At 47.9% G+C, this 24,694-nt stretch overlaps 9 protein-coding genes across 9 annotated transcripts; 4 read left to right on the top strand and 5 right to left on the bottom strand.

Moving 5' to 3' along the window:
• Positions 1 to 703: 703 nt before the first annotated feature.
• Positions 704 to 3,742, bottom strand: mdr2 (ATP-binding cassette permease mdr2). The gene is made up of 3 exons (XM_040780696.1): positions 2,305 to 3,742; positions 1,617 to 2,252; positions 704 to 1,565 (listed from the first exon to the last, which is right to left on the bottom strand). Exons 1-3 carry the CDS (start codon positions 3,538 to 3,540, stop codon positions 1,104 to 1,106), a joined length of 2,334 nt encoding a protein of 777 aa, XP_040643595.1. The 5' UTR covers positions 3,541 to 3,742; the 3' UTR covers positions 704 to 1,103.
• A 332-nt stretch (positions 3,743 to 4,074) lies between these two features.
• On the top strand, positions 4,075 to 5,604 carry EURHEDRAFT_512050 (Hsp90 co-chaperone CDC37; the record flags this gene model as incomplete). The annotated part of the gene is made up of 2 exons (XM_040786027.1): positions 4,075 to 5,030; positions 5,100 to 5,604. 2 exons carry the CDS (start codon positions 4,075 to 4,077, stop codon positions 5,602 to 5,604), a joined length of 1,461 nt encoding a protein of 486 aa, XP_040643594.1.
• Positions 5,605 to 6,070: 466 nt separating this feature from the next.
• Positions 6,071 to 6,991, bottom strand: EURHEDRAFT_512049 (clathrin light chain CLC1; the record flags this gene model as incomplete). The annotated part of the gene is made up of 4 exons (XM_040786026.1): positions 6,071 to 6,422; positions 6,496 to 6,596; positions 6,663 to 6,895; positions 6,952 to 6,991. The coding sequence occupies 4 exons, from the start codon at positions 6,989 to 6,991 to the stop codon at positions 6,071 to 6,073; spliced, it is 726 nt and encodes a 241-aa protein (XP_040643593.1).
• Positions 6,992 to 7,462: 471 nt separating this feature from the next.
• EURHEDRAFT_373802 (CTD-interacting domain-containing protein) lies at positions 7,463 to 8,920 on the top strand (the record flags this gene model as incomplete). Its single annotated transcript, XM_040778571.1, has 5 exons — positions 7,463 to 7,560; positions 7,620 to 7,711; positions 7,769 to 7,827; positions 7,877 to 8,018; positions 8,073 to 8,920. The coding sequence occupies 5 exons, from the start codon at positions 7,463 to 7,465 to the stop codon at positions 8,918 to 8,920; spliced, it is 1,239 nt and encodes a 412-aa protein (XP_040643592.1).
• Positions 8,921 to 9,111: 191 nt separating this feature from the next.
• EURHEDRAFT_445101 (t-SNARE syntaxin TLG2) lies at positions 9,112 to 10,432 on the bottom strand (the record flags this gene model as incomplete). Its single annotated transcript, XM_040783509.1, has 4 exons — positions 9,112 to 9,366; positions 9,420 to 9,775; positions 9,830 to 10,338; positions 10,410 to 10,432. 4 exons carry the CDS (start codon positions 10,430 to 10,432, stop codon positions 9,112 to 9,114), a joined length of 1,143 nt encoding a protein of 380 aa, XP_040643591.1.
• Positions 10,433 to 11,647: 1,215 nt separating this feature from the next.
• EURHEDRAFT_33313 (calmodulin) lies at positions 11,648 to 12,888 on the top strand. The gene is made up of 6 exons (XM_040778372.1): positions 11,648 to 11,856; positions 11,982 to 12,038; positions 12,125 to 12,140; positions 12,282 to 12,407; positions 12,468 to 12,680; positions 12,733 to 12,888. The coding sequence occupies exons 1-6, from the start codon at positions 11,854 to 11,856 to the stop codon at positions 12,765 to 12,767; spliced, it is 450 nt and encodes a 149-aa protein (XP_040643590.1). The 5' UTR covers positions 11,648 to 11,853; the 3' UTR covers positions 12,768 to 12,888.
• A 325-nt stretch (positions 12,889 to 13,213) lies between these two features.
• On the bottom strand, positions 13,214 to 14,432 carry EURHEDRAFT_33397 (uncharacterized protein). The gene is made up of 2 exons (XM_040778377.1): positions 14,281 to 14,432; positions 13,214 to 14,232 (listed from the first exon to the last, which is right to left on the bottom strand). The coding sequence occupies exons 1-2, from the start codon at positions 14,292 to 14,294 to the stop codon at positions 13,221 to 13,223; spliced, it is 1,026 nt and encodes a 341-aa protein (XP_040643589.1). The 5' UTR covers positions 14,295 to 14,432; the 3' UTR covers positions 13,214 to 13,220.
• Positions 14,433 to 14,785: 353 nt separating this feature from the next.
• Positions 14,786 to 17,321, top strand: EURHEDRAFT_407913 (glycoside hydrolase family 47 protein). Its single transcript, XM_040780695.1, has 3 exons — positions 14,786 to 15,948; positions 16,001 to 16,795; positions 16,856 to 17,321. Exons 1-3 carry the CDS (start codon positions 15,248 to 15,250, stop codon positions 17,148 to 17,150), a joined length of 1,791 nt encoding a protein of 596 aa, XP_040643588.1. The 5' UTR covers positions 14,786 to 15,247; the 3' UTR covers positions 17,151 to 17,321.
• A 4,654-nt stretch (positions 17,322 to 21,975) lies between these two features.
• EURHEDRAFT_33280 (uncharacterized protein) lies at positions 21,976 to 22,632 on the bottom strand. Its single transcript, XM_040778370.1, has one exon. The coding sequence runs from the start codon at positions 22,475 to 22,477 to the stop codon at positions 22,085 to 22,087; it is 393 nt and encodes a 130-aa protein (XP_040643587.1). The 5' UTR covers positions 22,478 to 22,632; the 3' UTR covers positions 21,976 to 22,084.
• Positions 22,633 to 24,694: the final 2,062 nt, after the last annotated feature.

Genomic DNA, 24,694 nt, shown 5'->3' with positions numbered 1-24,694 from the left:
AAAAATAAAATAGAATAAAAATAAAAGACCGAATACCTCTGCGTTATTAACTACTGCAACTCTGGCGATCCCATGTACGCTCCCTCCAATAAATCCACAACGTCGGAGTCGACGAATTTAACTAGCTCTGCCAGAATCCTGCCGCCCTAATATGCTTCAACTTCTACATGGAAGGCCAGCGCGCCAACTATCCCCTCTGGTGTGACTAGTTCCTTGTGCCAGAACGAATCCTGAACCACGAAGGGTTAGGTCCTAAAAAGCCGTTGTTAGTTGATATTGGTAGTGAATGTGAACGTAATCTTATTTATTTCCAGGAACAATTCTTTGATACACCTGGGACGCTTATACTGAGGAGCTACCGTCTGTTCTTGATAGAGTGCGCGCAGCGCGAGATATGGATACTGTTGGTGTAGAGACGGTGGGTCATAGTTTCTTTGCTGAGAAAAAGCCCGTCTACAATGCGAGGGCGTACTGCTTCAAGCACGTCCTCCATGACTAGTTCGATAAGAAAGCGACGATTATCTTCAATAATCTTGAACGCGCCACGAGGCGCGAGTATTCCAAGATCCTGATTGAGGAGCTTGTCATACCCGACCGTAACGCCCAGGCTCTACCTTGCATGACTGATATTGCGATAATGGTGTTTCGTTCAGGTCTTCAGCGAACCCAGCAACAATGGACCAACCTGCTGCAAAGTTTTGTTTCGAGGATATTGAATTTGGATTGACTTTATATTGTTGTAATGTGAGTATAGCTATGAATATTTTCAGTATAGCCAGACCGGCTTCTGTACGGTTTGTCGCACTCTGTTAGCACAAGTTGGACTTCCAAAATGACCCATTAGAGAGAAAAACAATATGAAGTTAAATTACATGAAATCGAGAAAAGAGAGTGCTAGAACCAGCTGAATAATATCGAACCTCTATATGTGCTCATAAAGAAATCCAAATAACAGAAGAGAGCTTTTCAAGCATACACCAAGTTGTGACTATGTAGTGAGCATATTAGCCCTCGGGTGTCAATAGATTATTTCTGCGAAGCCAAGATGCAGAAATGATAAGCAAATGCAAATTAATGCGCAATGCGCTTTGAGAGCATGTTGGTTACTCCGTGTGCTGTTTCTCAGACTCTTCACGGTCAAGTTCCGAGAGCTTCTCTTCTGTCTCAGGACTGACGGAAGCTGTCTTAGGAGGCTGCGACGCATCGCCACCGCTCATTTGCCACTCCATCAGTTTTGTGAAAGCCCCGCCAGGATGAGAGCTGAGCTCCTCGTAGCTTCCCTGTTCGGCCACAGTTCCATCGGGGCTCAGGACGATGATGGTGTCTGAGCGTTTGATGGTGGAGAGTCGGTGGGCGATGCTGATCGTCGTGTTGTTGCCGCGGAGAAGAGCTGCGAGTGCGCTGTTCACAAGAGTCTCTGACTCCGCGTCAAGAGCGGATGTGGCTTCGTCGAGGATCAGAATATCCGGATCCTTAATCAATGCACGGGCGATGGCAATACGCTGCTTCTGACCACCAGAAAGTTGGGCGCCTCTTGCGCCAACTTGAGTGTCAAGGCCATCGGGCTAACAATTTTGTTAGTTAAGCAATTGGCAGGGTTTATTCCCACTACTCACGAAATCACTGATGAATTGGCAGTTTGCCTTCCGGGCTGCCGCAACAATTTCCGATCTTGTCGCATGCGGTCTCCCGTAAGAGATGTTCTCGGCAATCGAGCCTGAGAAGAGAACAGGCTCCTGCGATACGACACCAATCTTCCTGCGGAGAGATTTGGCGTTCATTTCGCAGATGTCCTTTCCATTAATGAGGACCTTACCCTCAGTTGGAGTGTAAAAACGAAGAAGAATGGAAGCAATTGTCGACTTTCCTCCTCCCGAAGGTCCAACGATAGCAACGTTGGTTCCCTGGGGGATCTCGAAATGAAGACCCTTGAAGATGTTGACAGCCGGTCTTGTCGGATAGCTGAAAGAGACATTCTCGAAGCGGATAGGCCCACGTGCAGATTCGACATTCCTGCCCTTGGTCGGTGGTATTGTCGGTTGACGGTCTTGCAGTTCGAAAAGTCGACTAGCTGCACCAACACCTTTCATGAGTTCTGAATAGAAGCTGGACAGGCCAAACATGCTAGAGCCAGCATAGGCCGTGTACATCAGGAAGGAGGTCAGTTCGCCAATACTGATACCGCCAGATTGGACCATGCCTCCTCCGACGTAAAGTAGTGCCAATATTGTCATATTTCCCATGAGTCCAGTCTAAATGCAGTCAGTATACCGTCTTTCAATACCAAGTGGTCCTGGTACGTACAGAACTAAAGAATGTGGCGCTAATCAAAGATTCCTTTTTTCCAAGCTCAAAGATTTTTCGAACTTGTTTGTTGTAACGGTTAACCTCGAGAATCTCTCCAGCGAACGACTGGCTGGTCTTGACATTTCCTAGGCGTTCTTCTGCGATCTTGGTCAGACTACCCAAGTTCCTCTGGATCTGACGACTGAGGTTCCTGATCGCTCGACCATAGAAGAAAGCGCCAAGTCCAATTGGGGGAAGCAACAGAGCCAAAATGCTGGAGAGCTTGAGACTAGTGTATGCCATCAATCCAAACCCAGCAGCACCGCTAACAGCAGCCCGCAATCCATCCGACAGATTTTGCGTGATACTCTTTCCAACAATAATAGTGTCAGAGCTCAGGCGGGAGATCAAATCACCAACGCGATTCGCATCAAAAAACTCTGCATCTTGCACAAAGGTCTGACGGAAGAGCTTCGAGCGGAGTCTGGCAACGATGCGCTCACCGACAATACGTAGGATAATGATACGACCGTAATTTGCAGCAGCACCGCAGGCAAGAATACAAGCTAGCGCGCCATAAAACATCGGAAGGCTCAAGCCAAACAGCTCGTTGCCTCCCTCTTCCTTGGACTTCGTCGCTGTATCCATAATTTTCCCAATGGAGAACGGAATAGACATGGTGATCGACGAAGAAACCAGGAGGAACATGAAGGCAAAAATAAGCTTCCTACCCTCAGGACGTGCGATCATCAGAAGCCTCCAGATTTCGCGGAAACCGGACTTCTTTCCACTAGCACCATCCTTAGCCAGCTTCGCGCTTAAATTGACCTGGGCCGCCTGGGCCGCCTTCTCTGACAATTCGAAACCCTTTTCAACATCCTCATTATCCTTGTCATGTGTAGAAGTGCCGTTTGCTTCCGGTTTCGTCGGGGATGTCGGTTTCGCTTGCAACCAGTGCCGTGTCGAGAACAGGTGTCGTACCTGATCGGCAATACGAGAGGAAGGACCAGCGTGTTTTATACCATTGTTGTAAATCGACGGTGCGAATCCAAAAGACGGACGTAGAGAGTTGTGGCCGTTGCGGGCTGGCCCGGAAGCTCCCGAGTACAATCTGATTAGGCCATTCTGAACAGCAGGATTGACAGGCCTATAAGAAACGGAGCATAAATTCCCTAGGATGCTTTGCTTCGGCTGAGCGACCTGTCTTGCAGTAAACCCCGGAGTCCAGGACGCAATCGACCTGGCCCCGCGCATTTCGGAGGTCGGATAGGACGCGGAATCGGACAGGCTTCAGGATGATGTCACGGAAGGAAAAGAGCAGGATGACATATTTCACCGGGTATAGATAAATACTCTAGCTATCATGGCACCACCGAAGAGTCAATGGTTGCTCCAAATGTCAAAATAGGGCTTGATCGTGACGAGGGTGGGAGCTTGGGAGTTCAGTCAGCCGCAGCGCAATCGCCGTCGGAGTCGGGCCAGTATCGGCGCCGGCCAAGCGGCGTCAATTTTGCCAATAGTCACCGCCTGCCTTATCAAATGTAGAAAGTGATCGAGAGCTTTCGATGGTTTTGCCTCGATTTGCTAGCGCTAGTTGGTGTGTTTTTAAATATTGACAAGTGTGATTTGTCGATCTTAAAAGGATTCCTTTGGTAGTCCACTTGCTATTTTCCGTATCGTTCTAAGGTTAAAATTGTTCTGCTAATCCCTTTTTCTTACTCCAGTTTCCCCCGCTTCTACATCCCACTTCTCCTAGAAACATCTACGTTTCTTCCCCGATTTGCCAAAATGGTCCTAGATTACAGCAAGTGGGACGCCCTAGAGCTGTCCGACGACTCGGATATCGAGGTTCATCCCAATGTCGACAAGCGTTCGTTCATTCGCGCAAAGCAGAACCAAATTCATCAGCAACGAGAGCAGCGCCGCTATGAAATCCAAACTCTGAAATACGAGCGCATAATCAACGACGGACTCCTATCGCGTATCGATAAGCTACTTCATGCCTTGAAGCAACATGAAACCTCATCGGCCAACCCCGAAGAATTGGTGTTCCAGGTTATCATGGAGTCTGCAGGAAACCCGGCGGAGGACCAACCCCCTCCACCCCCGGAGGGTGTCCACACGCACGAAAAGGAGCAGCCCAAGTATTCAACCATGATGGGCGCTCTCATCGACCAGGTTAAGAAGGAGATTGGTGAGGTTAAGTCGGAGGAGCTTTTCCAGGCGTACACCAAGGGCGTGCAGGGGCATAAGGACAAGGTACAAGGGTTGCAGAAGGAGTTGCTGCAACGGCTGGCTCAGCTAGAGAAGGAAGAGGGTAGTAAGATTACCAGTGAGGGTTTACATGATGGATTTAACACCTCTCACATTGCGAAGCCTGCCGAGGGCAACGCATCCTCCAGAGGACAGACTAACTCTGTTGAACTGCTGAACCCTGGTGCGGCACCCCAGAAGGCTTCATCGTCGGCTGACGCAGATGATGACGACCCGGAGAACGCCAGACCCAGTGACCTGGTAAAGACGTTTGCAAAGATCAGCCAACATGACTATCGAGCTCAACTTCAATTCATCGGCGATCACCCCGAGATTGTCGCTGAAAAGGAGACGGACGGTCTTTTGGTGGAGGCATTTAACAGCCAGATGGAAGGCAAGGACGACTATGCTCGCCGGTGTGTCCACCATGGTCTGCTGTTGCAGTACTGCCGTTCGCTGGGTCGGGATGGTGTTTCCCTGTTCTTCAAACGGTATGTCCTCACGTTCCCAATATTTGCACATGTAGGTAGGATACAGCATAGCTAACTTATCGCTTCCAGTATCACAACCGACAACCACCAAGCATCCACCCTTTTCCGCAACGACGTCAACGAAACGTACAGCAAAATCAAAATCCGCGCCACTGAACTCGCCAAAGATCCCTCCGCCTCCAACGACCCGGCAGGTGTCGAGCAGATCCAGCTGCACGCAGTCGATCCAAACACCAAGATCACCATCAACATTCCCCCTGAGGGCAGCGACCATCCGGAAATTGTTGAAGCTCGCAAGATCTTTGAGTCCTTCTCCGCAGACCTGCGGAACGCATTGTTGTCTGAGTCTCTGGACGAAGTTAACAAGGTTCTGGGTAAGATGCCTGTTGCGGAGGCAGAGGGCGTCGTGGAGAAGCTTGGGGAAGGTGGTCTGCTTAGTCTCGAGGAGGGAATTGTCGATGCCACTACGGAGGAGGGGAAGAAGAAGTTGGAAGAGATTGAAGCTGAGGGTAAGCGGGAGAAGGTTGAGGAGGTTGGAGAGCCGGGGGAGGGAGTTGTAACTGAGCTGGACTAGATTCCGACCATCGAATTTTGATGGAATGTGACGAGTATATGCTTAAGATATCTTTTATTTAGACACTACGAATCAAACACCGAGATATCCCAAGTGTTTAACAGAAGAGTAAACCATGCTCTCATTCTGTGTGAGCATAATACCAAAGATTAAGCATAGCATTTGATATCTAGTTACATCACGAAGAAATGAAAAGATCAAATAGAAAACACACGAAGAAAAAGGGGTAAATTGCAACAAATTAGAACCGAATTTCAAGAGGCAAACAGGCAGACTTTTGGGCATAACCATTGGAAGGATCTGGTGTAGAGAAAATGCTTGGGTCTTGATCTCCTGACATCCTCGTCATATTACACCTTAAGGACCTCAAGAGCCAAAACATCGTCCATACCCACTGGGCGGAAACCATCTATTACCCCATATGTATGCTTGTATGTTCAACTCCCCGGCTCCGTTGACCAAAAACCTAAACTCCACTAACACCCGGCGCACTCTGGTCCTTTCTCAGATCAAGCAGCAATTCACGGAACCGCTCCTTACCAGAGCCGCTAGCACCACCCCGAGTGCCTTTGCCGGAAACGTCGACCAACTTGGCAATGCGCTCCCAGCTGGTGCCGCCTGCGGAGGTGTCCTCACGGTTGGAGAGGAATTGTTCGGCGTCAGCGTGGGTCTGGGCGCGGAGCTTGTCGGCCTTATTGTTGTACGAAACATAGAAATCGTCGATGTCTTCACGAGCCTTCTTGACGTTCGCTTCCTTCTTCTCGTTCGAGATCTCGGCACGGCGGGCAACGTCTGCGTCTCGTCTCTCACGCCACTCTCTGTAGTAAAGAAAGCAACCTGTTAATAAAACAATCGCAGTCAGAGAATACAGCAGCCGTAGCGCTAGCTTACTTGACGGGTTCGCCCTCCTCCTCCGGAGCTTGATAGGTGGAATAGCCAGTTGGCGGGAAAGGCGCACCGGTTCCAGTGATAGTACCACCAGGTGCAACTTGCTGTCATAGGAATATTCCGTCAGTCTACTGAGAATACCCATGTAATCACACAAAAACTAAGCGCACCTCGTTCTGTGTCTCTATGGCGGGGAAAGACGACTCGAATCCTGAGATCTCTTCCGGGGCAGCGCTAGCGGCCGGGGCGGACTCGCCCAGCAAGTCGTCACCGGCTTCATGTCCTTCAGCAACGTGGTCTTGAGCGGTAGCAAATTGCTCTGCGTCTTCTCCGAGAATAGCGCGTTCACGGGCAAGGAAATCATCGGCATCGGCTCCGTTGGTCTCGACGGGTTCGGTCTGGCCTGTTCGCTGTCAGTTAGAACTATGGGGGAAGACGGGAAATCGGGCTGTCGATTACCAGCAGAGAACTCATCGAGGGAAGGAAAACGGTCCGCCATGTTGGAGATATGTTAAGTCTTTTGGTAGATTAGGCTGAGGCTGTATAGAGGAGATAGGGAATTCAATTGGATGGAGGGATAAGGAACGGAAATCAACAGGAATGTTAAGCTGGCGTCTCCAAGAGCCCCGTTTGTTAGATGATGGGGGGTTTCTGCCGCTTTGGGGGCGGTGAATGCGAGCTGCTGTCAAGAGGGACTGCAAGCAAGTTTCCTTCACTTGCATAGCTCTCTCTGTGTCAAACCCTTCAAGATCCTTCTCAGTGAATTCAGGGTCCGAATTGTTGTGTACTGGCTTGTGTTGTCTGATCTTGAAGCAGTGGATTGTATCAGCATTATCATTAGCGTGCATCTAAAGTTTCTAAGCCTTTGATCGCAACGGCCAGAGACGACACGGCACTTCTTGTACAGATCTCAGCCTACCACTGCTGGATAGTATCATCTCATCTTATTTCTACAATCTCAGTTGCCATCATGGCATATACCGATGATGCTGTAAAGGCAAAGCTCTCCGCTCTCAATGAGACGCAGGAGGGTATTGTCACTGTCGCGCAATGGGTCTTGTTTCACAGGTAACTCGATACCCATTCAGAGATGGAAATATTGAAAGCTAACCATCCTTGAATCACAGACGACATGCGGATCGAACCGCACAGCTCTGGCTACAAAAGCTTCGCGATTCCCCGGCTCCTAAGCGATTGAATTTGATATACCTGGCGAACGGTACGATAAACGCGTCATCGAGAACAACCTTGGGATACTAACACGATGGCAATGCAGAGGTGGCGCAACAGTCGAAAGCTCGGAGAAAGGAGGATTTCCTTATCGCATTCTCTCCGGTTGGTGCCACTTCTCAACGCTTTTCAGCGATGAGCTAACGCATGGAAGGTCATTGCCGAGGCCACGGCTGTCGCATACAAAGGATCGTCAAATGATATCCAACAGAAAATTCGACGAGTGGTGGAAGTGTGGCGGCAGCGTTCGATTTTTGAGCTCCCAATCCAGGAAGCTATAGAGGCTCGCGTGGATGGTAAGAACAGCTTTCTTTCCGGCACTTGGTCCACGGTTGCTGATTGTATAACAGAAATTGATCGATCACGCTCTACTGGAAAGAAGCCTTTACTTGGTGGATCACTGTTCTCGAGCTCTTCCGGATCTACGCCGTCTGAACTGCAGCCTCTGGTCCCTTTACAAGTGGCGCTGTCCAAGGCTACCATGGCCTCTGGTGCTGCCTCTACAGCCAATGCAGAGTATGAAAAGATGCAAGACCCGAACATACCGCTTCCTACACCTCCTGTGCATGCTGCACGCCTGAGCCAATTGTTGAAGACACTTGCGAATGCCGAAAGCTCCGTATCCGAGGTCATCAAGTCGCGACATGCATTGATAGATGGTCTGGAGAAGCTCCTGGAGACCAATAGATTGGCACTCTCGAAAGAACAGTCTCTGGCTACACAGCTGTCTGAGAGAAGGGCAGACACCGAAACCAAGAAACGCGAGGTCGAAGATGGAATCATGAAAGGGCTTTTCGTTGAAAACATGCCGGCTGCTCATCCTACTGGCAATGCTGATGGGGAACCTATTGCTCGCCCGGAAGTTGAGGCGCTCACTCCTCCGCCTGTGGAATCCATTACGCCCATTGGATCTCCGAAGGTGCAACCGCAAGAAAACGACCCTGCTGCCACCGCACCGTTACCATTTATGCTGCCCACTGTTGAGCCACAGCAAGGTGGCATGCCACTTCCCGGCACAGGAATCCCTGATATCTCTACATCTCTTGGCCAGCATCAATTTGATGGTAGTCCGAATGGCACTAGTGCCAAAAAGCGGAAAGTCGATCATGGCGATGAAGATTATGCCCAGTTTGCGAACGGTGATCTAGACGCGGATGTTGCTCAATTGCTTGAACAAGAGGGTAATCCTCAGGCTTAGGCCATTTATTTGCCTCATGGCAATATCTAATTCGCATGTTTGTTATTTGTGGTGCTTTTTCTTCGTCTCTGTTGTACTAGCCGTGTGATCTTATTCATGTGATCCTGATAATACATTATGGACAAATTACTGCCATCTAATGAGAACCATTGTGCATACAATTACATCTATACATTAGAAGAGTAAGCTATCTATCGAGGTCTATCTGGATCGATCCATATTCTATCCCTTGTCATTCGTGTCAAGTTCGGATACCATCGTCTGCGACGATAAATCATCTCGCCTGCTCGACGCATGTTGTTCGAGGATGGTGGCGTGGGAGGTGCAGGTGCAGAGAAGTTATTGTTTTTCGGTTTGACTAGCAGGACGATAATCAATCCCGCGACGATGATAATGAGAAGGAGGAGGATTTTCCGTTTCGTCGTGCGTCGCTGGTAATTTGTAGCCTTGGTCCTATTAGATTTTTTGTCTTTCCTTCATCCAAGGCAAATGAACGTACCACGTTGAGTTCCTTATCCGCCGCCTTAACCTCAGTCCCCATCCGTTCCACATTATAGTCTATCCGATCGAGCATGGTACCCTGGTCGATGATCATAGTCTGCAATTCGCGGAAGATGTCTGATAGCTCGATGATGCCTTTTGCGATATCATTGATTTCGCGTTCTCGTTGCTCGATCGCCGCGTCATTTTGACCGGTACGCCGTTGTCGTTGTTGAGTTTGCATGAGGGTCGTTTGGGAGAAGGACTTGTCGGCGTCGGATTCCATTAGGGAGGGGTCTGTGTATGGGTTCTGCATTTGCGTAGGTGTTGGGGTGCGGTCGAAGGGAGACGATACGCCTTCTAGACCTCGTAATTCTATAACCGTCAGCAACTCGTCTCGCGGCTCCAGGACGGGAGTATGCAACTCACTCTTCAGATAAGTACTCTGCTTCTTCCTGAACCTTGCACTAGCATCCTGCACCCTAGCCGCCAGCGAAATCTGAATATTCTTCGCCATAGTCTCATCCCCCGCACTAACCCTCCCCTCCATCTTGGCCTCCTGCACCATAATCTCAATCCTCTGAACTGCCTTCTGACACTCATGGAAACCGCGCGTGATATCCTGCGTTAACCGCTCAATCGCGCCCTCCTCCTGTCTCCGCACACCCTCATCCCCAAAACTCGGAAGCAAGTGTTTATGATGTAACTTGTCCAGCTGTGATGACTGCTGTGCGATATCGGCTAGTTGCTCGGTTACCTCGTCCTGGATGTCGACCCAGCGCGGAGGCAGGATGTCCATTTCGATGATTGCGTCGCCATAGTCTTCGGTGGAGGATATTAGGCGGCGGCTTTCTTCTGGTTCAGTAGAGGGATCGGGGAAGGTGTTGCGAGGTTTTTTGGCTGGGTGATGAGCGAATGATTGTCGGTAGGAGATGTACCTGGATGATTGCAGACGGCCAAGGGTTAGTCTGCATTCATCATTTGGGTTGCATGAGAAGGGGATGGTTACAAGTTTGTGCGGTCCCGCCACATTATTGTTATTTAGGTATATGCGAGGTAAAGGCAGATTCAATATTTGGCTGGTGATGGAATTGGAAGCGTCCTTTAGACAGTCGGGATCATCGTCGGCCAAGAAAGGAGCGTCCAAGTGTCATCCGTGGCGGAAGGTTAGAGAATTCCGGGGTTGTCGCAGATATAGACACGTTCATTTACGTTCTACCTGCGCATTTCAGTTCGTCAGTTCGTAAACAGCGTTCACTCTGTTATCCGCAGTCTGCATATTGAAGCGATAGTGATAGCACTACTGGATCTCCGAGTCTGGACCACGTGAGACTGTTGGGGAATGTAACGCTAGTCCGGATTAGGCTAGATATAGGGTAACTGTACGGTCATTTGGGGCTCTCCGCACGTGAAATTAGTGAGGCCCTATGTATTGGTCAGTAATACAGAGCCGGGATGTATTCTGATATCAGAGCCGGTCATTGGACAAAAGCATCTGTACAAGTACTCTGAACAGGGTACAGAGTACAGTTTCCCAAGTTTTTGAACAGGAAATCTTATTATTAGAAGGATTGCGCATTGCTGTGCATGTTGTATTATACTATTGCTGATGATGCAATGTCATCTGGAAGTTAGTACTCCGTACTTCGTAGAATAGATCTCAGGGGCAATATATGGACACCGCCACATGTATCCACCACTTTCTCTCCGGAGATACCAGACGAAGTGCTATCCAAAACACTGTTCAAGCTAACTAGGGCTATTCTTAGACTTTAATATGCTGCTGATCTGTGTCTGGGCATGTTTGAGATGGCGTGTTCTATGTAGTAGACAAGGCTGTAGGAGTACGCAGACGCCATGCACCATACACAGGCTGCAGGATATGTACTGTACGGCCTCAGCCGAATTCGCAGTTTGATGCCATATATGCAGACGAACAATTGATTTGTTAGGTATGGAATGCACCGTGATTATCGCCACATTTGTCTCTGAACTATGGAAGTAGCCCGCAGTATATGGAGCAGCTAGGTATACGTGCATGACCGAGTGTAAGGCTGAGAAATTTCAGATTGGGTTGCCAAAGCGTTAAGAGGAGCCGTATCAGCAGCTTATTCTCTGGCATAGCGATCGTCATAGCATTGAAGTACCGGTACAAAATATCCAGAGCGTTCTACGCCGGTCTACCAAGTAACAGTACCAGGGCTCGATACTCATTTGCTTCCCCTTAAAAAAAGGCGGGCTGCCACTCCCCCACCGCCCGACCCAAAACCATCTCCCAACCCAGACTAAACTCACTTAAGCCTGCCTTACGCTTCACCTCCTTCTCTTCTCCATCTTCTCTCCTTTTCCTCACTCACTTTTGTTTCTTTCCTTTAGCAAAGAATTCATATTATCCTCCACCTTCCCGTCCATCTCAATCTTTCCCTTTCGTCGACTTTTCCGAATCCTACATCATGGTATGCGTGTCACCTCCCCTGTCATGTCCCGCCAACTTGCGGGGCAATTCTGTGACGAACATTCTTGAGAACGCATTCTCAAAGACAACTTTTACCGATATTTTACTGACAACGTTATCATGTAGGCTGATTCGTTGACTGAAGAGCAAGTCTCCGAGTACAAGGAGGCGTTCTCCCTCTTCGTAAGTGCGCTGGCCATCTCCATGTGGCATTTTCCCCGTCGGGCGTCGAGGACTGTAAACTGACCACGATTTTTGCATTTTAACAGGACAAGGATGGCGATGGTTAGTTCTCGTGATTTACTCTAGATTCAATCCCTCTTTTACCCCACCTCTCGATTGGTTCCGACCGTGATATGATATTCGCTGTTGAGATAATGCCTTTCTGGTTAGTGACACAATACTGATGGGTTCCTGCGATTACAGGCCAGATCACCACCAAGGAGCTGGGCACCGTTATGCGCTCGCTGGGCCAGAACCCCTCCGAGTCGGAGTTGCAAGATATGATCAACGAGGTCGACGCTGACAACAACGGCACCATCGATTTCCCTGGTATGCGATCGCCCTGATATAAAACTTCCGTAACAAGATTGACGATTCTGACCATAACAGAATTCCTTACCATGATGGCACGGAAGATGAAGGACACCGACTCCGAGGAGGAGATCCGGGAAGCTTTCAAGGTCTTCGATCGCGACAACAACGGTTTTATTTCCGCCGCGGAGTTGCGCCACGTTATGACCTCCATTGGCGAGAAGCTCACCGATGACGAAGTTGACGAGATGATTCGCGAGGCCGACCAGGACGGTGACGGCCGTATTGACTGTATGTGGACTTGGCCTTTTTCGCCGTCGAATTTGAAGCTAATCGGTATCAGACAACGAATTCGTTCAGCTCATGATGCAAAAATAAACATATCTCCCTTCCCCCTTTTGGTTATTATGTTCGGGCGTTAGCGAAAAGAGACAGAAGGCCGCTGGCAGTTTCGTTCATCACTTCCTATCTTATGTCTCCTATACATACCATTTACCTGTAGTCTAACCGAGACATTTCCTCGACTGCACGTGTACTTGGCAGTAACGACTCTATTTCAATACGATGAGTCCTATGTGGAAGAACCTGTGGGATATCTCGACAGCCGGTGCAAGTTGACATGCATGTGAAGTGCGGAAGAGCGTCTTCCGCTCTCTTTTCTTCGGTTTTTCTATCTGGACAATACGTCTCCGGAATTAAGCCTCATTTGTTCTTCTATTTTATGATCTACATTTGTTTATCACGTTTATTGCCATTCCAAGATTACCGTAGAACCTCATGTGATTCTTTTTCCCTCCTTGCCATAGAGCCAGAATAGATATTCAAGCAACATCATCGGTTAAACCTGAAAATCTCCATAAATTGCCTTGCAACATCCACACCAGCTTGCGGATCAGGATCCTCATCCAACAACTGCCCATTACCCTCCCCAACCCCACGACCAACATCCTTCTTACCCTCCTGCTGTAGCGCCTTCCACCTCCTCAATTGCTCCTTGACCTCCTTCCCAACATCTGGCACAAGAATCGCCTCCCTAGCCCCCTCAACCCCCAACTTCTCCCAAAACTCCCTAATCAACTTCGCCGTCGCCGCAAACTCAGCATCCACGTCCGCCTCCTCAATCAACTCAAGTCCCACATCAATACCAGAATCACCATCATCTGCCCCATTATCCTGCATTTCAGTCACAGGGTGACTTTGCACCAACGAATCCAACAACGAAGGCCCCCTCCACTCAACCTCAACGACAGTCCCGCGAATCCTCGCGACTGGCTGCGTCTGGCGCACGTCGCCGATGCGCACGCGGAAGTCGCCAATGTCATAGACCATGCCGCCAGGGATAGTGTGGGTGTGTCGGTGGCTCCAGAATGGTTGGCAGGCGTAGACAAAGTGTTGGAAGAGGGTTACGGAGGAGGGGAGGGGGACAGTTGTCATTATCATTCCGCTGTTTGTACTTGTAGCTGTGCTTGTGCTTGTGCTCAATTGGGGCTGTTGTTGGGGTTGAGGTTGTTGCGGCGATGCCTTTGGTGCGGCCCCTGGTGCTTGTGCTTGTGACTGTGGTTGTGCTTGTGCAACACCACCAAACTGTGACTTATCCGCCTCAGACGCATAAACAAACCCATGAAACGGGTGATACGATAACGACAGAAATTGCATCCACCGAGGCTGTGCGGGTCGTTGGGATGCAGATGCTGGTAGACAGGATGGCGTGTCGCGCATCAGTTTGTGCTCTAGTACCCAGCGGCCTACGGGGATGGGTTCGTCGGTGAGGACGGTGTGTAGGCGTTCTGAGATTGTGGAGAGCACTGTGGAGGCGTTGGGGTTTGAGGGAATGAAGAAGACGCTGGCTTTGTTAGTATGCAGTAAAGAGAAAATCTGTAGGGGGACGTACCCTGTGATAGGCATTTTGGCGGTTACACCTTCAAGTTTGCTGTTCAAAGGTGTTTTGATGATAGTTGGACACGAAATGTGACTGCCAGCCAAGGCCGGTCAGTCGACAGTGTCTGGAAAAATAAAAAAGGTTCAAATAGATAGGTCAATGTAGAGTAGATGTCATCCAAATATGGCAGATATGCCTTGAATATCGATTTCCTGTTAAGTATTAGCAGCTGCTTTGTGAAAAGGACTCCCGACTTACCAGTCTGCAATAACTAATATGTTATTATTAATATATCTAGGAGATTATCGGTTATATAAATGGATCATGATATGCTCAAGGCAAGATAATAGATCTATGTGATGTCGTCGATATCTGAATCTCGTAGCCTGAAGTTGATATCTATTCTGCCTCAGGCAATAATTCAAACAATGCAAACAGCCACATGTCCAATTCGAGTGACAACATTCCCCATAGGGAATAGCCCAGCGAGCGATACTAAATCAGGCATGAGATCCATCACCTTACGATCTTCTAGACACATTCGTATGGACAAGCACTCAATCAGGGTCCAGAGCCAAGAACAATTCTCAGTCAAAAAGTCTCAGAATAGAACGGGGTACAAATTAAGCCCTCCACTCCATTACGCACTCGTTGCCTCCTGGATTCCTTTGCCGTGTCAATCATTTCCCGGGAGACGGTGAGAACCCATGGCGATCAAACCCTCTCTCTCTCTCCACGCCGTCAGTTCTCCTGGGGAGGGGGCTGAGGGGATGTGCAGGATGAACAGCAAATTCCTGCAGACTATCTCTGGCTGAATTGTCTCTTGTCTTTTACTCACTTCATTCCTTTGCTTCTTTACTATTTCCAGACATAATTCACTCTTTATCCATGGTTTGAGACATCCATGCGCTGTCGCTCGTTTACTTGACTCGGGCAGTTAAAACTGCTCAAATAACTACATTATTAATCAGCTGCTAAGATGCTCTTCGTGCGGAAGAGTTACCTGGTCACCACCGTCGTCCTTATCTTCGTCGTCTACACCCTCTTCTCCAGTCTCCCTCCCAGTGACATCTTTGACCTCGAGGACAACGACAACTGGGATCATGCCCAGTCTACCGCAAATTCCGGCCGAATTCGCTGGACCAAGTACCCCGAGAAACACCCCGTCACCGACTACATTCCCTACCCCAAGAATCCTCCCTCCCCGATACCGAAGATCCAGTACGACTTCCCCGAAGAATCATGGTGGGCTCGTCGACAGCGATTGAGCCGTCAGAAGGCAGTCAAGGAAGCTTTCAAGCATGCTTGGAAGGGGTATAAACACCATGCATGGCTGCGTGATGAGTTGTCACCTCTTAGCGGTGGTCATAGAACTTCGTTTGCTGGCTGGGCAGCTACTTTGGTCGACTCGCTCGATTCGCTGATTATCTTGGGCTTGGATGATGAGTTTGAGGATGCGCTGGATGCTCTTGACCGGATTGATTTCTACACAACCGATTCGACCCAGATTAATATGTTTGAGACCAACATTCGCTACCTTGGAGGTTTCATGGGTGCCTATGACTTGACCGACGGTGCCCACCCCATACTGCTCAAGAAAGCGGTGGAGGTGGCAGATATGCTGTATGGTGCTTTTGACACGAGAAACCGAATGCCCCAGACCCGTTGGCAGTGGACCAGGTGAGAAATGGCGGTTATCCGTACGAGAGACGAAGTGTTGATTATTTGCCAGATCCGCGCAAGGTCTTGGAATCCAGCCCAGCAGGAACACCATCATGGCCGAATTGGGCTCGTTGAACCTTGAATTCACTCGATTGACCCAATTGACTGGCGACCCTAAATACTTTGACGCCATTCAGCGAATCGCGGACCTTATGGAAGAGGCGCAGAACCATACCCGGGTCCCAGGCTTATGGCCGATCATGGTGGACGCCGAGGAAATGACATTCAATGACCCCCGGTACACCGTGGGTGGTATGGCAGACTCCACTTACGAGTACCTTCCTAAAGAGCATATTCTGCTTGGGGCTCGCACTGACCAGTACCGCAACATGTACTCGACGGCTATGAAGGCTATTAAAAGACGTCTTCTCTTCCGCGCGAATACTCAAACTGGCGAAGAAATTTTGTTTGCAGGCGATACCCGTGCGGGATACAGCGATGGAGTGATCGAATACCAGGCGGAACACCTCAAATGCTACCTGGGTGGTACAGTTGGCATTGGTGCCAAGGTCTTTGATCGTCCCGAAGAGCTTTCTATCGCGCGTGGCCTGGTCGACGGCTGTATCTGGGCTTACGATGTTATGCCTACTGGTATCATGCCAGAGACACTCTATGTCAGTTCGTGTGAAATAATTGAAGAGTGCGACTGGGATGAAAGGAAGTGGTACCGTGATGTCCGTCATCGTCTCTTGCGTGGCGGCCGTACCACCGACGAGGACAACACCAAGGAAACCAAGTCTCTTATCGAAAACCATGGTCTTCAGCCAGGTGTAACGGATGTCACTGACGCCCAGTACAAGCTAAGGTACTACCAGCCCAACAAACTCCATAACCCCATCAAAATCCAATCTAACAAACAAAACAGACCCGAAGCTATTGAATCCGTCTTCATTATGTACCGCATAACAGGTGACAAATCCCTGCAAGACGCCGCCTGGCGCATGTTCTCCAGCATCGAGAAGCACACCCGCACTAAGCTCGGTCACGCAATCGTCAACGACGTCCGGAACAAGCATACCGATCAGTCGGATTTCATGGAGAGTTTCTGGCTTGCGGAGACGTTGAAATATTTCTATCTTACCTTCTCGGAGCCGGATCTTGTTAGTTTGGATGAGTATGTTTTGAATACTGAGGCGCATCCGTTTAAGCGGCCGTCGTAGGATTTTTATATGGGTTTGGGTTATTATGAGTTGGTTTGGTGTTTAGCGAATGGCTTGGTTTAGATGTTCATATTTAATCGCAAAATGCAATTGATACCATGGATTACATCCTGAAGCGTCTATAGACCTCCGAAATACACCGCACCCACGTGGGGTCAATGTCCCTCGGGCCAGCTAAATAATGTCAATAGTCATTTAGATATATCCATATGTTCGGACTTCTAAGGAGTAATGGTTGAAAGTGGGGTTGACATTTTAATGCCCAAGAAACCCTTTTTATGTGGCTTATAACGGAAGAGACTATATATTCTGGCATGGAAAGTTTCCCCCTAAGCACCAGATAGGCCATTGTATATCTAATCATGAAAGTGGTTTGGTTTATTCTTTATTCTTTTCAACAAATCGATCACCTCGTTCCCTCCCTGCTCCGCTGTCCACAAGATAGACCGCCCCTTGTCATCTCTGAACCAAATGTTAGCGCCTTTGTCTAGCAGATATGCCACAGATTCTCTCTGGCCCTTGTGAGCTGTGTGATACAATACAATTCCCCGTCTATCAGCTTCGGTTATACCACAATTGGGCTATCATCCACTATCTTCCTCAAGGTCAGGACCATGCTCCACCAGTAACTTTAGCACCTCCATTTTGCTAAGTTCAGCAGCCGCAACGTGTGTGGCGCATCTTTTCTGGATCTATCCATGCTGAAGCATCAGATGGAGGATCTCCAAATTTGGTTTCTCACCAACTAATGCTGCCACACCTGGTTCAAGATCATCATAGTCCCCCGTGCATCATTGGGGTCCTGTCCATTCTTTAGAAGGAAGCATATAATCTCAACGTTGCCACAGTATGCTTCCAGGCTCAGTACATCACCAAAGAATTCAGTATGATGCCCGCTGAGGTTAAAGCCATTCGTCACTTGTGTCTTCATCACGGGAAGAGACTGCGAGAGGCAAGCCTGGTGGTAAAACTCATCATTCAATGAGTCAGTGGGGATCTGGAAGCCCTCACTGAAGACCTAGTCAAGTATATCAACCTATGCTTATGCTGCAGCACGTGCAGCTATGTCTGCAAGTAGGCTGGATTATTTTTCTGAGTCTGCTAAATTGTAGAAATCTTTAATGCTCTGGAGGATTGCTGTTGGTGGTGTTTGCGTCGAGCTTCGCTTGCACACGTTCTTCTGTGGATGTGTCACAACCTGGCTTCTCTCGTATCGTACCTATGGTTCTAGTTAGTTGTATTTGTATTTCGAGACAGGACATTTACCCTAAGTGTCTTCCAAGTGATCATATGCTCAATGCCCCTCCGGGTCCGGTTCAGTAAGTTGTATGCGTCGATGTGTATATCGCCCCCTCCAGACTCCGTAATATAATCAACAGGTAGGAACGGTAAAGGTAACGAATAGAGAAATAAGGCCAACCGAGTACGTATACTGGGTTGTTGGTTAAGTGCGGACGAGTCAGAAACTAGAAGATACCCAATGCTTGATTAACTAGATTGAACGCGAAGAACTAAGCTAAGTACATGAATGAGTGTCCTTATATATCCTTCGCTTCCTACCATTTCGTATACCATCTTGTGTAGGAGATATGGTAGCGTATACCATCTGTTTTCCATTCTTTGGTAGATAAATGGTAGGAGGTCACGTAATTCCTTCATTGGAATATCAACTTGATCCTTGTTCCTTCCTGCATTTCCTTCGTAGCCTGCTATCCAATGATTCTGCCTTGACTCCCTGTCGGAATATAGAGGTTCCTTACCGAACAATACCAACTGATGCCTGATTGATGCCTTGCTGATATCATATGGCGCAAAGCAGCGTATTTACTCTGCTATTACTGCTTTTGAAACCGCACAATCGCTTAGTATACTCTATAAGGTATTTACGGTCGTATATAGGATCCTAGCTAGCACACTTTTGCAAGAATTAGAGACCTCAACCATATACGCTTGATACGTACTTTCAACCCTGACTAAGCCACATTTCCGACACTCCCCGTATAGTCACGTGAGGCTGATATGGCTGGGTCTAACAGAACGATGGCATGATGAGAAAGAGAGAGAGAGCGAGAGAGACATTGAAATAAAGAATTGTATCTTATGGCCCACAAAGCAAACAAGCAGTCTGGGTGTCTTGCTCTCTTACTGCGTATATGGCGAAGAATCAAAGGAGTTTGGCTGAGTTTGTAAACGATGTGAGGATTGTGCTATAATTTCATGAACAATAGTAGGATGCGAACAGGAAAAATAGCCATTGAGTTAAATGATTGTGTTGTGCGTGAAGGAATGAGGATTCTGTATGACTTCAATTCATATAACTAGCTGGTCTTCATCAATGGCTTACTGAGACCAAAATAAGTAACCAAGTAACTACATGTGGAGTCGAGCTTTAGCACCGCCTTGTTTTCTACTTCTACGGGATTTCATCGGGATATCCTAATATTAGCATCTTTGGCTAAGTTGTTCTATCGAAGCGCAATAGAGCACATTTCCTCGCCTTATTGGAGCTTGCGTGAAGGAACAAAGCTCTGGAATCCCTAATACAACGAGAGAAATAACACACAATCTGTACAAGTGCTCGGGCTTGGGCTCAGGCAACGGATATTCTCAGACCTGAACTACCATTCTAATATGAAGTCACCAAACAAAGGCCGTTCTGCTGAAGACTGTTTCTGCAGACTTTCACCCAAGAATTACTCTGTGACAAAGGGATATATTAGCTAGCATGGCGCATATGATATGATATGGGACGATCGTATATTGATTATTCTTATAGGATATGCCCCGCATACTCCGATAAAAAGCCAGTTCTTTTATGGATCTGTGTGAGTTTCCAACCTAAGTTGCAGCGAATGGACTTCCGAGGTGTACAGCACTGGAGCAGTGGACGGCCGGATTGGTATCTATGCATCCACTTGTGAGGTTGCGCGAGTTCTAATATTCTTTTATACCAATGCAGAAACTAACCAAGAATAACGCTGAATCTGCGGCCACGCTTATAACTCGCTCCTGCCACCAATATATGACCTCTCTAGTACAGACTTCTATCTTACAGCGTGCTGTCGCCAGCCCGGGCTCGAAGAGGCATCAAGATGCTTTTAGAGACATTTCACTGACATACTTGAAATACCTACAAGCAAGCATGGGCTAAATCCAACTTATTTCCAGAAACTTGATGCTGGAATAAGACCACGATCTTGACAACCACTACAAGGTTTGCAGCAAGAAAACTGATGAATACTCCTAGTTCATCGCACCCCAATGAATTCAGACAAGGATGAGGCGGATTTATCCGTTCAAATAAGCATCTGGCAGCTACAGGTTCTCATGCGATACATCTATTCAGTAAGCGATATTTCATCTCTATTTTGCATAGACTGTCCCCCTAAGCTTACAGGTCAGTAAATAAGCACAGCGATTACACAAGATATCTCCTATTAGAAGGCTACTCGCAGTGAAGAACACTATTGACAGAGATTATTAATGCTGACGCAGTTTCCTTATTACTAGGCCACCATATTGGTATTCTCTTGATGAGGCCAAAATCAGGGTCTGGCAGTTCACAAAGCTCGTGACACCACAAGCTCCATACAGGGATATCATATGCTTTCATTTTTCAGCCATATCGTCAAAATCCGAATTTATGGGGTTAGGGATGGTATTTTCCGGGTCAAGGTGCACATCTGAATATACTCTGAGGGGGGCTGGTTGAAACACAAAGCTCCCGGAAAAGTATATCAGTTGCAACATTAGCTCACAAGTACTACGACTAGGGACTAGGTCGTATCTGCGTCCCAAGGGGATCCAATCTTGTGTTTCATGCATCTCTGTCTCATCTATCCAGCTGAGCCAAACAAGATGCATGACAACTGCGAATGCATGGGCTGTTGGTGTGGTCCAAATGTTCGCAAAACTAGATATGAGAACGAGTGGCTGGCAGCTACAGAGCCCTCAATAAAAACAAGTAGGGACCCGTTCAGTGCCACAGGAAACTCTGGGGTGCCGATACCGGATTTCCAGCACGATAGCACCGTTTTTATGGGGTTGTTACGGACGTTATTACGAAGCCAAAGGTTTGGTTAGAAGATACATCCAGAAACTTGGTTCCAGGGACGTGTTGGGATGGTGGGGAGTTTGACCCCAAAGGAAAGAAAATCCCACATATGGTGACAAAAAGAGCTGACATTCCTGACGGGTAGCATCTCAAATCCTCGTCCAGTACGGAATATAACAGAAAGACAAAAAGAAAATTAAAGCACATCCGTCAAGATAAAGAATAGAACCAACATTCCGATGCATATACTCCGTACTTCGTACCCTTCCTTGCACCAAACTGAACACATTCCATATCTCGAGCATGATATATTGCATCGGAAAACTTTTCCACCAACCTCGGAAACTCCTACACCAGCTCCTGCCCCTGCGCTTCAACACTCCCTGCCTAGGCAACTATTAAATTATTGCCTCGGCCGAGATTCGAGATTCGGGATTTCTGTCACCGACATCTGCAAGTTCCCGGAACTTGGAAGGAAGATGTCGGTTGGATTTCAATTTGACAGGTTTCGTTTTCCTTCTTCCGGTATTCTTTTGTGGAACAGAACAGGTGTCAGTGCATTGACATGCGGATATGAGAGTCGAGAGGTCTGTTGTGTAACTATATCCCCTGTTGTGTCAGATTGGTCATATCAAGAGCCATTCTCGAAGCTGCTTACGGTGACACTCATACTAAAAATATACTGCCAGTTCACCTCGATACGCTAGTACAAGTAAACATACAGCAGTGACACATCTGACATATCGTTCCAAGCCAAGCATACCAATATACCAACTCACCCCACTGACAGCAAGCGACAAGACCTGCCACATGTCATATTCTCCGTCCAGAACTTTCCACTCGACTTACCCCGGTACTTGGTACCCATGCATTACATATTTCACGGAGTACGCCGCGTCCGCATACCAAAATCGTCCTTGTATGCGATACAACTACAGACAAGTATGTATGTTTTACGGAGTGTGTCTGCATCATACTTGTAGTTATACAAGGATAAAATGCGACTATTGTAGGAAACCATTTCCGAGGTAGGGATTCTGCAATGTACTTGTGATTCTTGGGTTTGCCACTGCTTTTCATCTGTAACTACATGTACATGTACCCTCAGTGATACTCTGCAACAAGCACGGAGTATACTTGGACATACGGAGGGAACATTGTACAGTGCAGTGATACGCTCTAGACAGGTGGACAGGTCGACAACAAGCAGCCAAGTACAGAGTAGACAGCTAGGAGATCTCGATCCGATCTCTATCACATGGCGGTGAATCATGGTCGACGCACGTAGTGACGGTGTACTGTAGCCAGAACCGTACAAAGCACTCCGTACACAGATAATTGGTCCAAAGAACAAAGGATTGCGATTGCGCAGTACCTCTACTCCGCGGAATTCCACAAGATGGAAACATATCGGAAATGAAAGCGAACCCATACCACACTCCAGGGTAACTATTCATGTTAGTTCTCCATACTCCGTACAGTAGTCTCCGAACAGTTCCATTCATCCGGGTCTCAGCAGATCCAATCTAGATCAGCGGACCATTCCCAAACCAGAGGGCATAATTACCAGTTCCATGATCATAAATCTAATAAATTCCGGAATACTCCGTGCTAACTGCGTGGTGCAAAAACTACCTTCCTGATTTGGATATACATGGATATACATGGATGGAGTAGGATGGAGTAAGATGACAGCCACTAGTGGCAGATACTCCCATGGTATACTGTCGCCACTATTGTGCCAATCCTACTGCCTACTGCGCTATGTATACGGAATACGCAGTCTGCCTGCCCAGACTATTGTCCAAGGATCATTGCAGCCGTTATGTGGTGCGAGCTGCGGGGTCAAGAGAGACAAGAAAGACAGCCCCCTAGATCGAAAATCGAGATCGACGGATCGCTCTGGCATAGTGTCATTACTACTCATGCATTATCCCAATTGAGGAATTGGGTGCTAGTATGCGGGACCCTGTAATCCGTACTCCGTATAGCCAGACAGATATCAAAACTAGCACTATATACAGTGACATGAAACTGGCAAAAGCAAAAGAAAGGAAAGCATCACCGAGTAAAGCCATCGTTATCTGCTACCTCGGATGTAGGGGTCAGTTGCTACTCCGTACTCCGTACGTACAGGGCGCAGCGCAGTGCAGACTATTTGTACGGAAGTACTCTACAGCACCAATACAATGTCAAAAGCGCAAACATGAATCTAGGATAACGTTAGGGATTAAGGGTACGCGATACAGGGGTACTGTGCTCTGTAGGGAACCCCGATAGGACCTGTGGTACAAGTATCGGTACTCAAGCCGTTACTTTTCCGGATCGACATCTGCAAAGTACGGTCAGAGGTCCCTGCGCCTAGCCGTCGGTATGTATTACAAACCATGTACTCTGTATATTTATGTGCAAAGTTGCAATGCATTGCATACTAGGAGTGCTTGTAGGATTCATGCGCTGTCACTGTCTATAGTACTCTGTTAATTGTAATGGCAGTGTGGCGGTGGCTTCGGTAATGCCTTCTGTCGATGATCGACCATACTTGTACATACCAACCAGAGCAACAAATCTTCTGGAAACCATCTCCGATCCAATTGGCCACTACCCACGGACCTGGTACCGTGAATCCTGGTGGTTGGTATCTGTACGGATGTGTCAATTGAAAATTCCACTGTCATCCGCGGCTATCGGTATTCAGGGCATACCCAGTACGTACCGATACCCGCACTCTCGGCACAACTGATAGTCATGATCTCCTTCCGCAAAAGTAGAAAATGACACACACGCCCATGGTTATGGTAATAGTGGAGAACAGACTACGTCGACCTCGTATCGAGTAGATTAATTTACCATGGTTTGAGATGGCTACACGAACACTGGTTTCCCCAATCAAGCCTCACAAACCGGCATTCGGGTTTTCGGGGTTTCGGCCCCCTTTCCATGGTGGTAGAATTATCGAATATGTATCGAATTATTTTGACTTGATGGCCGGAAGTGTATCCCTGACCCAAATCTTGGTACCGTTAGTTTCGGGGTTGTTTCTAGAATTGTCAATGACATGTGGTTGTCAACCGTATGATCGAAAGGTTCGTTGTGGGGGTCTTCTTTTTATTTAAAACTACGAGGGGATTGGAGACCTTCGGATGTCGTGAGGAATTTTTAAGTTATTAATTAGTATTTCTTCATGGATTGTCAATGCCGATTTAGGCAGGTTGCAATGGCCAGTTCTCGATGCAGAAAACCAAATCAATTTCTAGTTGTTTATTGGACCATGTCCACTTGCTAAAGCGGATAATGGAGTATGCGCTGGAGACATGGTCACATCATCATTCAATTCCATACTGGTACAACTTTCCCTAGTTCCATCTCCTTCCGAAAAAGGAGAATATGCATAGTAACTTCTATAAGGTCTCGAAAATGAAAATCATGAACCCCCAAACCAAACAATACATGAGTAAAACAAATGAAAATGACAAATATTCAATAAATA

Source organism: Aspergillus ruber, assembly GCF_000600275.1.
Source record: "Aspergillus ruber CBS 135680 unplaced genomic scaffold scaffold00001, whole genome shotgun sequence".
In the NCBI taxonomy this organism is placed as follows: Eukaryota; Fungi; Ascomycota; class Eurotiomycetes; order Eurotiales; family Aspergillaceae; genus Aspergillus; species Aspergillus ruber.
Note: the sequence above shows the minus strand (reverse complement) of the source record. Positions and strands in the feature narration are given on the sequence as shown.